This window comes from Oreochromis aureus, linkage group 18 (assembly GCF_013358895.1).
Source record: "Oreochromis aureus strain Israel breed Guangdong linkage group 18, ZZ_aureus, whole genome shotgun sequence".
In the NCBI taxonomy this organism is placed as follows: Eukaryota; Metazoa; Chordata; class Actinopteri; order Cichliformes; family Cichlidae; genus Oreochromis; species Oreochromis aureus.
Window position 1 is genome coordinate 12,959,342 of NC_052959.1, and position 12,670 is coordinate 12,972,011.

General features: G+C 42.6%; 1 protein-coding gene across 1 annotated transcript in view; it reads left to right on the forward strand.

Moving 5' to 3' along the window:
* The window catches only part of LOC116318694 (protein unc-13 homolog A-like), a 32,064-nt gene extending 24,138 nt beyond the window's left edge, over positions 1-7,926 (forward strand). Inside the window, 13 exon segments of the mRNA XM_031737795.2 lie at positions 179-322; positions 404-481; positions 936-1,013; positions 1,097-1,185; positions 1,549-1,692; positions 2,144-2,267; positions 2,878-2,934; positions 3,033-3,113; positions 3,494-3,641; positions 4,103-4,159; positions 4,870-4,956; positions 6,367-6,523; positions 6,612-7,926. Of these exon segments, the coding sequence (XP_031593655.2) occupies positions 179-322; positions 404-481; positions 936-1,013; positions 1,097-1,185; positions 1,549-1,692; positions 2,144-2,267; positions 2,878-2,934; positions 3,033-3,113; positions 3,494-3,641; positions 4,103-4,159; positions 4,870-4,956; positions 6,367-6,523; positions 6,612-6,900 (1,533 nt within the window). The 3' untranslated portion in view covers positions 6,901-7,926.
* Positions 7,927-12,670: the final 4,744 nt, after the last annotated feature.

Genomic DNA, 12,670 nt, shown 5'->3' on the forward strand with positions numbered 1-12,670 from the left:
TTTAAATGCAGTCACAGGAAGCTGAAGAGGGGTCAGCTCCATTGTTCCAGATGTGAATTTCTCCCGTTGGTGGCCATCAGGGGAATCGAGCCCTGTCTGTGTTAGTGTCAGTGCTCAGATCGATGTGCTGTACCGCTTGCTTCTAATACTTCTCCTGCTCTTTCTTGTTGATCAACAGTTCCAGGTAACGTCAGAGCATGCTCTGTTCTCCTGCTCAGTGGTGGACGTGTTCTCTCAGCTCAATCAGAGCTTTGAAATCATCCGTAAACTGGAGTGTCCCGACCCTCAGATCGTTGGAAACTACATGAAGAGATTCGCTAAGGTGACTTTCACCGACTAAATCTCTCACAGAGTGTTTCCCCACTGTCATATATGTCTAACTATTACTATTTTATTTTTTTAGACGATTGGCAATGTCCTGCTGTCTTATGCTGACATCATAGCAAAGGACTTTCCAAATCATGTCAAGAAAGAGAAAGTGGTAAGCGTGGAAAAAGTGTGGAGCTCGAACTGCATTTTATGTTCTACACTGATTGCTGTAAATGGTCAAGTTGATTAATTTGAACATAATAAACTGTTCCTCAGTGTAATAGCTGTGCCCAGGTTGCAGCTCTCAAAGTGAATTAGGGCTGTGTAATTAGCTGAATGTGATATAAGGTTGGGGAAACGTGGGCTGCACTCCCAGAGAGACTAGGAACCCCGTGTTTGGTGCACATGCAGCTATAGGTTAATTGGATACTCAAAATTGAAAACTCTGGTTGCCTCTTGCTACCCTGCATCACCAAGAGTGCTTTCACAGACAAGGCAATAAAAAAGTTGAGGACTAACCTTGATTGATTACAATAAAAAGCCAGGAGCAGACAGAGGACGGGGATGGAGAGAGGGGGTGAAAGAGACAAAAGTGTGTGTAATGATTTTTCTCCTTCTCCCGTCAGCCATGTATCATAATCAATAACATCCAGCAGCTCAGAGTTCAGCTGGAGAAGATGTTTGAGGCCATGGGAGGCAAAGATGTGAGTTTCCAAACAGTCTGTTTTCATTTTGGTTGTTCTCATGTGACCCGGCTGTTGCACTCAACACATCTGTTTTCATCCAGCTCAATGTGGAGGCCAGCGACTTCCTGAAAGAGCTGCAGAACAAACTGAATAGCGTCATGGATGACCTCAGCCGCATCTTTGCAGTCAGGTGTGTGCGTCTGTTTGTCACAATGAAACCACAGCTGCTTTAACACACACTTAGAAAAATATTTGTGGCCCAAAAAAGCTGATTTTAAGTAATTGAATTGCTGCAAAATCTTTCATGTAATCTTGTTACATAAGTACAAAATGTTAAATTTTATGAAATCTAGTCAAATTAACTGTACTTGGTTGGTATACAGTCGGTTTATACCAAGTATATTTTCCTTAATGATTAATAATCTGAATAAATAATCTTTAGATTTTCTTTATTTCAGTTACATTTTATTCAAAATTATTCCATCATGTTCATGAGGGCAAAGAATAATTTTTTGAGTCCATTTCATTTGAATATTTCCATACGATGATATAGTTTCCAGCCGCAGATCGAGGATAACGTGAGGCAAATGGGGGACATCCTAGCCCAGGTCAAAGGTCAGACTGTCCCAGCAAATGGCAGTGTAGTGCAGGAAGCTGACAATGTCCTGCAACCCATCATGGACTTCCTGGACAGCAAGTAAGTCTCCGCATGGACTATCAATAAAGTTTAAAAAAACAACTTAAATTTGTCTCAAGAGTTGGCATCAAATGTTGAGATTTCTTGACCTTACCTAGAAAATCAGAAAAAATTACTTTTTATTGATTTTTTTAATATATATGGCCACATGAAAAATTCCAATATTTTGCACAATAAGTCTTTCATAGAGAAAAAGGATTGCTATTAAACCCCCCCAGAAAAGTTTTGCTCCAAGTCCAGCAATGCCACTGCTAACAAAAAAAAAAAAAGAGAGATCACTTTTATTTTGAAAAACCCTAGCCAAATGCCCCAAACAAGGGTCATGTCTATTTTTTCCCTGTGGCTGTATCTAATGATCAAAATGAATAAAAAGAAATGACACCCATGACTGAAAACATGTTTTAAGCTGCTTTTGTGTGTGTTGAGAGATTCTGTGTTCTTTGTGTTTTAGCTTATCACTGTTTGCTAAGATCTGTGAGAAGACGGTCCTGAAGAGAGTGCTGAAGGAGCTGTGGAAGCTGGTGATGAACACGATGGAAAAAACAATCGTGCTTCCGACACTTACTGACCAGACGGTACGTGTTTTAAAAAAGACAGCCCCCCCACCCTGGATATTTTCACCCTTTTCTTCTTTAGTGTTTTTCTTTGCTGCGTTACCCTGGATTTGTACATTAACCCATCTATCCTGCCGTTTCCCCATTCTCGCTCTTGTTCTTGTTCATCCTTTCATAGGTGATTGTAAGTATATGTGCAGCCTTTTTAAGCATGAAGAAACACTCTTCTTTTTTCAAACAGGGATCTTAACTTCACTCTTCATAGCCTTTGTCACTTTTTTCTATGTGGATACAGTGCATCAGTTCAAAAACTCAGTTCAGATGGCAGCACAGTGCACCAGAGGCAGCGTTACGTGACAATGAGTCCCTGCAGTACTGTTGACTGCACACTTAAGCACTTAAACTATAATCCTCCTTGCTGTTGAGAACTTTCCAAAGATGTGCTTTGTTTGTTTAGAAGGTAATTTTCACTCAAATCAACGTTACTAAAGTGCATAAACCAGCATAAAATTTGGAGTTTGCTCACCTGTCACCTTGCAAATCTTCCTCACTGGCACATCTCAGAAAACTCCACTTGTTTCTTTTATCCGCTCACTCTGCGCCACCTGGTCTTTGTGTCTCTCCTCGACAGGGCACTCAGATGATCTTCAATGCTGCAAAGGAGTTGGGACAGCTTTCCAAGCTGAAGGTGATTAAAAATAGATGAGTGGAACAACAACATGTCTAAGAAATTGCGTTTATCGAATGTCAGCAGTACAGAATGACTCCTCTCTCCCTGTCCTGCAGGAACACATGGGCCGAGAGGAGGCCAAGGCTCTGACTCCTAAGCAGTGTGCGGTAATAGAGCTAGCGCTGGACACCATTAAGGTATGAGGAGGTGATCACATGTTTTTTAAGGCGGAACATATTTAGAATCTCCCTACTTACTATGGACACTGTGATCATGTCCATAGTAGTAAAGACTTGTCTTTAAATCAAAAACAGAAAAAAGAAGTATTCTCCATTCTTAATCAACCCACCTTAAATCTGACTCTTAATCACTGTTGCATCTGCCAGGTTTGACGCACATTTAGAGATCTTTGAATTACTTCTTCATTGCTCACAGACTGACAGCCGTGATGCACGCTACAAGGCAGTTTAGTCGCACTCGCTCACATTACACGCTCCGCTTAGAGCTCGCTGTGTCTGCCGTCTATCTGCCATTCAGTTATCCTCAATACGCGTGTCATGTCACATCTGTTACACAGCAATACTTCCACGCTGGCGGTGTTGGCCTGAAGAAAACATTTCTGGAAAAGAGTCCGGATCTGCAGTCTCTGCGCTACGCCCTGTCTCTGTACACGCAGGCCACAGACAAGCTCATCAGGAAGTTTGTCCTCTCGCAGAACGCTCAGGGTACGACTTCAATCTGAGTCACACACACACGGTCACAAGGTAGCTTCAAACAATTTCACACAAATAAGCTTTCAGATGTTCTCAAAGCGCTCAACTGCTTATTCTTTGTTACTGTGGTTTATGGAATTAAACAGGATTATGGGATTAAAAAGAATGACTTGCTTACAGTACAGAAAATGCTTAATTCACTGGTTGAGTGAGTTATGGAAGAAAAACTGCAAATTACTCTTTGCCTTTGCTTGTTTTAGATACAAAGTATATAAGTTTAAAAGTCTACAGATGGTTTGTAGGTCAGAGACATGTTTCTGGAAACCTTGCTGAGGGATACCTAATCCTTTAGGTGTCATACACATCAGGCAGTACGATTCTATAAACTGTTGGGTTGGAAAATGATATTCATGTGCAGATGAACTTGTGTGAGCTTGTTCTTTTAATACTAACTTCCTTTCATTTCCCCTCAGTCCATGGAGGAAAAGGGATCAGGTGCACAGCGAACGAAGACACACCACCAGAAAAAGGTACAAGTCTGCAGTGTTATGTAACGTCTGCATGTCCCCCAGGGCAAACCCGCAGCACTCAAGCTTCTGCTCAGATACATTTGTGATCAAACTGTCAGGAACCCTAGATAACCTGACTGCGAGCAGTGTTCGCTTTGGGCACAGCTCAGATCTCACTCTGCTCTCTCTCTTCTTTTTAGCTCTTTTCTTGATTAAAGTACATGCCCAGTTATGAAAGATGAAGCCTGCCACATTACAGTATGCATACCCTGCGTGCTGCATGAGACACAGAAACATGATGTTTAAGCCATGTCGTGGTAGCTAATTAAAAGCAGTGTTTGTCCAGTCTGTGTTTTAGTTTCCTTTCATATTAATCTCCTTTTTTCTTTTTTGTTCAGAGTTTGTAGCATCTTTAACAAATTGAGATTTCTTACTGCATTAGAGTTTGCCATTTTCTTTGCATTACAGCTCGCATAAAAGCCGCTTTACCCGGCCACCAGATTATCTCAGAGAACTCGTGCCTGCATGCGCACATTCGCACGTGCGTGTAACATCTGCATGTTTAAATATAGTTCACAGCCTGCTGATACATCACAATTCTTGAAGTCATATATCTCAACTGTGCTACATCAGGGTCTGCAGAAAACACAAGTTCACAGCCATGGAAAGATAAACTAGGGGCACAGCAAACACAGTTGCCTGTCATCCACTAACGGAGCGTGTCTTTGCAGCGTCTGGAGTGGATGCAGTCGGTGAGGTGGTCATGAATGTGGACATTTTACCCCAGCCTAATGGAGAACACAAGATCAGTGTGAAAGGTAAAAATAGCAGAGCAGCTTTTGCTGCTGTGTCTTCTGTCACCTTCTTTTGTTTTTTCACTTAAAGCTATTCAGTCGGCAGAAATGTGAAGACGGCATGAAAAACAAACAGCCCCTCCCACCAGGCTAGCACAGCCATCTGCATCATGGCCGCTAAAAGTGACTTGATGCCGACCTATCGCACAGAATTCAAACCCTGCTCTTCCAGGTGGAAGTTGCTCAAATGCTCAAAGCAGGGGTGTCAAACATAAGGTCTAGGGGCCAGAATCGGCCAGGCAAAGACTCCAGTGTGACTCACTGGATAGCTTTGGAAAATATGGAGGCCATACATTTGGAACTTTTAACTGTATTTTCACAATTTGTACAGATTTGGCTACTGATCAAGCCTTTGCCTATGGTGATTCATGCTACATCAAGGTAAATAACTAATAGATAAACAATTAAATGATATAAAAGTACCTGTTTTTTTACTATCTGCTACAGACATTTTTTCACAGTGAGTGTTTGAAAATAAAGGGCAAATCTTTCTGTTCAATTGAGCAATTTTACAGATCTCTTTTTTTACAAATTCAGCCTGAAGAGTCATGCTGATAGATTTCTTTCATTCATTACAGCAGCATTTCTTTATCATGTAGAAAAAAGAAACACAGAACTGTTGAAACTGCACTTCTTTTTCTTATATCAAGATGTCTCAGGGGTGTGTAGTTAAACTTGTTTACACTGACAGAAAGGGGAACCGGCCCATTTACCATCAAAGTGGCCTGTATGTGGCCCACAGCATAAAATGCACTGCTGTGTACAAAAAAAGCAAAAGCCAAATGTGATTTTATTCTGCTCAATCTCACCTCTCATGCTCCCACCACTTCCACAGAATGCACATTACAGTCAACAGTCTGACCCTATGGGATGAATTCTCAGTGCAAAAGCCTATGAGTTAAAAAACAAACAAACAAAAAAACAGACAAGTATGCTCCTGAATGCACCCCTGCCCTGATCTGTCACCTTCAGATTTAGAGAGAGTGGACTTTGATGTCTGCTGTTTGGTCTCGGGGTCCTAGCCCAAGAATCGGCTCTCATCACCTGTGTTGATCATTGACACAGAAGCTGATGTTTCCTCTCACTGAGGTCCACAGCAAAACAGAGTGTAAACAGAATTTGTACAATAGCAATATGAGAATAACAGCTGCTCTATAAGCAGTCCGGAGGTGCACGAGGAGAGGTCCTTAAAGGGGACTAAAGTCACTGGACTCTTTGGTTGTATTTTCCACTGCTGTGTTGGTCTCCTGTATTTTATAAAGTCTGAAAGCAGACCCACAGGAGTCTTAATTTCCTCTCAGACCAATTTAATCATGCTGAAAGTTTGTTATGGATTTATTACTCATGTTGCCTACCCTGGCTTTCTGTCTCCAGTGGTCGCTGCTAATGACCTGAAATGGAAAGCACAGGGCTTCAGGCCTTTCGTCGAAGTCTACATCATCGGCCCTCACCTGAGTGACAAGAAGAGGAAATTTGCCACCAAGTCCAAGAACAACAGCTGGTCGCCAAAGTTCAATGAGAGCTTCCAGTAGTGAGTGTCCACTCAGTGTGATTTGCAGCACCAGCTGATCCAGAACAGACAAGCTGACCTTTATCGTGTGTTTTCTGTCTCGTTCCAGCTCGCTGGGCACTGAGGTCGGGCCGGAGAGCTACGAGCTGCAAGTGTGCGTGAAGGACTACTGCTTCGCCAGGGAGGACCGCACCGTGGGCATGGCCGTGCTGCAGGTGAAGGACATAGCCAGCAAAGGCAGCGTCACCTGCTGGATGCCGCTGGGCAGACGCGTCCACATGGACGAGACGGGCCTGACGGTGCTGCGCATCCTCTCTCAGCGCAACAACGACGACGTGGCGAAAGAGTTCGTCAAACTCAAGTCAGACCAGCGTTCGGCCGAAGAGGGCCGCAGCTGAGGCGAGGAAGAGGAGAGCGAGAGAGCACGTGTGCACAGAGACGTACCTGACCGGCAAAGTGTTACGCACACATACTACTCACACCTGCATAGTTAGACAACCACGTGCAATACACAAGCACACACATAAAAATGCTCAGTTGTACATATCTCGCTTACATTATGCAACATTTACATCGCAATGTTATCAATGCAAACATGCAGGAATATGTTTATATGAATCTCATTAGTCATTTCCCCCAAAAACTCCACTGAAGCCTCACATCCCCATCCCTCACTCACTCTTTCCTGCCACACGACGCCTTTTATATGCCGCGCATTTAGATGTGAGATAACGCTCAATGCATCGACAACAAGTCCATGTGAATAGGTTGAGAATGACCACTTTGCACTTTGCTCCTCTGCATAGCTACGTTCCATTCAGCTTGTCCGTGCGTCCGTCTGCTTGCCTTCCTGACTGTGTGTTGTTCTTCCAGTCCGTCTCCCCGACCCTCGTTGTTTTGCTCTTTGTAGGCTTCCCACGATGTGACTTATTGTGTAATTTGGAGTTCAGACACAGATCTAAGATCAGCCCTCCTTCCCCTCAAAAACAGACAAACAAAAAAAAAAAAAAACACACTACACTGACCCTGGATCATCTGACATCCAAGGTCAACATCACTGCTAGTCCTGTAATGTAATCTCCTGCATGTTGACCCCCAGGAACACTGTGATTATACCGTTCCCACTCCCATGTTAAAGATGGGTACCTCCAATATGTTGTCTGTGTGAGCATGGTGCATTTAACCCCGGTACGGTGAGGTTTTTATAAAATGTGACATGACTAAGCATTGTCATCGTGGAGAAGACACACCACCAGTGGATCCATGACGTGCCATGACGTGTGACGTGCCGTTAGGGGCAAAAGCCGCGGCCACACACAATGTGCAGTTTTTAAAATGTTTCTTGTTGCTTCACGTCACAACAAAATGGAGCAATACCCCGACGTCTTACCTTCCCCTCCCCCCTGAAGAGTGCACATTAATTTTTTTTAAAAAAGGGCTACAGGATGGGTGGACTGGGATGTCACTTCGTGCACTAACTCATGCTGTCTGTGCTTCTGTTGCCCGCCTGCTTGTTCTGCCATTTAAACCTTGAAGTGTCACTGTGGAGGAACTCGAAACAAATAAAAAGGACACGTGGTGCCGAACAACCGCTCGGTGGAACACTTTCCTCCCGATCGCCTGCACACGCATCTGAACACATCTGTTCAAGGCAATAGTGGTTTGTTTCACCAACAAAGCTGGTGAAAACGCTTTTTGTTAATGTATGCGTGAAGGTGTGTGTTTGTGAGAGTGTGTGTGTGTGTGTGTGTGTGTGTGTGTGTGTGTGTGTGTGTGTGTGTGTGTGTGTGTGTGTGTGCCTGTGTGGGCTGATAGTCACACCTGCAAAATGGGCTGTGAGATTGTGAGCAATACATTATACCTACACACCCAAAACGTATGCGCTGTCAATAACTAACAGAAGCACCAACTGCACACTCTGCATGAAAGGAATGGGAAAGTTATGATCACGTGGTTTTTGTAACTCACTGAAATATTTTATTTGTGGACTCATAAAGTTCCCATTCCTGTTGGAAGTGTGTAATCTCTTTCTCACACGTTTTGGATAAGAAACAAGGAACGTGTTTTACTTTTGAATTACTGCTTTGCCTTCAGTAGGACCAAATTTGCACGAAGCAGAGCTCATGTTTTCTTTTTCTTTTTTTATTCAAAGAATGAAGCCATCAGAGTCACCGCCAAGCATTTATGGTGTACGATTGTCACTTTCAGTCATGTGAAAAGGTGAGCAAACGCTTGCGGTCGCCGTCCGGCTCGTCTTGTAGTCTCTTTGTAAAACTGAGTGATGTCAGTGACACCGGGTAGGTTTTTGTTTTAACCCGGGCGTCACTGCTGGCCCTGTCACATGTTGTCTTCACTTAACTGTTCAAAAGCTACCAAAAACTAATCGTCTGAATGTTATTCACTCTCAGCAGAGCCTTCTTTCTCCGATCATCGGGGTAGTTCATCCCTAAAAGCACGTCTTTCTTGGGGAGACCAAATCATGCCTCTGATTTAGGCCATTAAATTTCACCTGAGTCATAAAAATGACTTGATCGTGCTTGATTTTGCTGTTGCTGCCCAACATTAAAAGGGGAACTCCACTGATTTTTACTGTTACACATGCAAAAAAATAAAAATAAAAATCTTGCACAGAAAAATCTTTGCTTATTTAAAAAGAGGGAGAGGTGGGAGAGTCAGACCTGCTTAGTCCTGTCTGCTTGTGGCTTAAAGCTCCGCAGAGGGGGGAGATAACTGAAAAAGAAATAACTAACCCAGACTGCATTGTGGGTAATGCAGTCCCTGAGGAAGAAGAATATATGGACAACATCTCCAAGCACTACCTTTTTCCCCCTCTCTTTTGTTTGTTTTTAGCTGCACACAAATCAGCTGAGTGCTCCTTTAAACACATTTAAACTTTTTTGGGGGGTTGCCGTTGGTAACCCCAGGGCTCAAGTCAAAAACTTGACATGTCAGGTTGTAGCTGAAAAAAAAAAAAAAGCAACAATAAATAAGTGATGACCCGGCCCGAGGCTTGTTGGCTGCCTGGTTCACATCTGTATGTGTGTACACATATACAGACACCACCACACACATACGCACTGATGACACACACACACACACACACAGACCTCTGCTCAAGCACAAAAGGGCACATGTAAGATGACACACATGCATGCATGCACGCTGACACACCTCCGCGGAGACCAACGATGGCGCCCTGTGAATAGAATCAACTCCAGTTGCATGATGGGAAACTTTATTCTGCCAGCACGTGTCTCTTTGATGTTACTTGCTGTTTTGTTTTGGGGGGGTTTTCTCCTTCTTCCCTGTTTTTACTTTCAAAGCTATGTAACGACAGCTCATCTGTGTTTTCTGTTGTTTCCAAAAGGCTTGTGAATACGTCATCTGTAACCAATACGAATGTAGTGAACACAGAACTCGCATGAGAGAATTATTTTCTACCGAGGATGTTTCTAATTTGTTTCTTATCATTATCGATTGTTCTTTAATGAGGATGAAGTGGAACTGGAATGCAGCCTGATTGTGATCTGCTTCCTATTAAAAGGACATTTGTGTCACAACCCAACCGTCTCTCTGAGAATCGCATCACTGCCTCTGAGTCGAAGCAGAAACAGTCATTTTTATTCTTACTTTGGGATACAAGTGAGACCTAATCCAAGTTTCTAATGTGAGTCTTTGAACACATGACACAAAACTCTCAGCTGGAGCAACTGACTTCTCTGTTCTATGTGTGACCTCTGACCTCTATATGGAGCAAAAGACGGGATCACACATGACACAAGTTTCAGCTGCCTCTCCACTGTGAAGAGTGAGGAAAGACAGGTGATCATTTCAAACTTAGGCTTTATACATGTTGTACTCTAAGCCCAGAGATTAGTATATTGTGGGCGGCACAGTTGTTAGCACTGTCACCTCATAGCGACAAGGTCCAGGAGTTTGCATGTTGTTCTTGTGTCTGCACGGCTACTCCTCTTCCTCCCACAGTCCAAAGACGTGTGTTTAGGCTGACTGGTGATTTAAGTTGGCCAACCAGAAAATTCAAATTTAATTTTATTTATACAGCACCAAATCACAACAACAGTCGCCTCAAGGCACTTTATATTGTAAGGCAGACCCTACAATAATACATACAGAGAAAAACCCAACAATCACATGACCCCTGCGACAGTGGGAAGGAAAAACTCCCTTTTAACAGGAAGAAACCTTCAGCAGAACCAGGCTCAGGGAGGGGCGGCCATCTGCTGCGACTGGTTGGGGTGAGAGAAGGAAGAGAGGATGAAACATCCTGTGGAAGAGAGCCAGAGATTAATAACAATTGTGATTCAGCAGAGAGGTATTCACAGCACTTCATTTGTTCCACATTTTGTCGCGTTGCAGCTTTATTCCAGTATGGATTAAGTTTATTTTCACCTCAAAATTCTGCACATAATACCCCACAATGAAAAAGTTAAAAACAAAACAAAAACAAAACGTTAGCTTGAAATAATTCCAAATTTATTAAAAATCAAAACAAAAACATAAGGTGCTTCCTGTTTCCACTGATCATCTGTCAGCCCTAAACCGGATAAGTGGTCAGGAAGAAATAACTGTGGTGTTTTATCCCAAAGTTAATAAAGTTAATAAGGGTTGTAACAGATGAGTATTTTCATTTATGTTTTATTTAAGAAGGATGATATCAAATAATAAAATATTTTCTTTATAAAATGTGTGCTTTACCACTCCATTGACCCCAGTGTGAGACAAGTTTCCATATCCCTGAATCTGGAAGGTTTAGTTGTCATACATTAAGATATTTGCCATTTAACCTTCTGTTAAATGTGACTTGATGCCATACTGCTGTTATTGGTTTTCTGAGTCTATAATCCAGATATTTAATCTCCAAGGCTGCCTTTTTGTTAAACAGCCTAAACATTTCCTGTTACAATTTTGCCAAATGTTTAAACAGATTTCCAGAAACAGCGTCTCAGAAATCTAAACACAAACTGAAGGGAATTAAACAAACATCTTCTGAAAAATGAATCAAAACCGTGCCCTCTCTTCTGTGTACCTCCACCACAACAACCCGCACAGCTGTTATCAGCCTGTGTCTTGCAGAGCATCAAATAAACACTGATGTGATCAGTTCAAAACAAAACCATTTGAAGAGTCTGCGCGTGTTCAGGCGTTAGATTCAAATGCATGGGTTTCCCTTTCGGTGAAGTGCCGGGTTTTTGGTCCTGAAATAGCATTTATATCACATGTCAGACTACATTCTATATTAGGTATGCCTGTTCAACTGCTTTTTTAATGCAACTATAAAATCAAACAGTCACAGATCAGTAATTCAAAGCATTGAGGCATGCAGATGTGCACACTGAAGTTCAAACTGAGCATCAGGAAGAAAAGGTGAGTGAAAGTGGCATGGTTGTTGGTCTGAGTATTTCACAAACTGCTGATCTCCTGGGATTTTCCCACACAGCCAACTCCTGGGTTTACAGGGAATGGTCTGAAATGACAAAATTCTCTGGTTCTCTGGGGGAATATACCTTGATGATGTCAGAGGAGAAAGGCCAGACTACTCTGAGCTGATATGACGGCAGCAGTGACTCAAATAACCAATCGTTACAAACAAGGTATGCAGAAGAGCATTCTGAAAGCAGATTATGGCAGCAAAAGACCACAGTGGTTGCCACTCCTGTAAGCTAAGAACAGGAAACTGAGGCTACATTTTGCACAGACTGCACACAGATGTCGTCCACAATCACAGCAGCAGGGCATCCTTGGATGAGCAGTTGTGACACAAGATGGAAAGTATGTACTTCTGTTTTTTGCAAGTAAACCTCTGACAGTGTATTTCTCTATTTGCTCCTTCAGACATATTTGAAAAAGGTTGCAGTAATTTGATTGAAAACACTGATGCAGTGCTGGACAGTCTTCAGGAAAGTGAGTGATCACTCTTCAGTTGTGACCGACAGAAGTAAAAATGGTTTTGATGAGCTGTGAGATTCTGGTGTGAAGAGCATTAAAAAACAAACAAATATTTTTAGCTGTGAAGGATTTATAAAAGCTATAGCAGTGTGTATAAAAGTGAGAACAGCTAGTGTGGGCGGGGAAAGATCAAGAAAAAGCTGTAGAAACATCGCAATGATTTGCAAATCTAATAAATCCATTTTTTATTCACAACAGAAC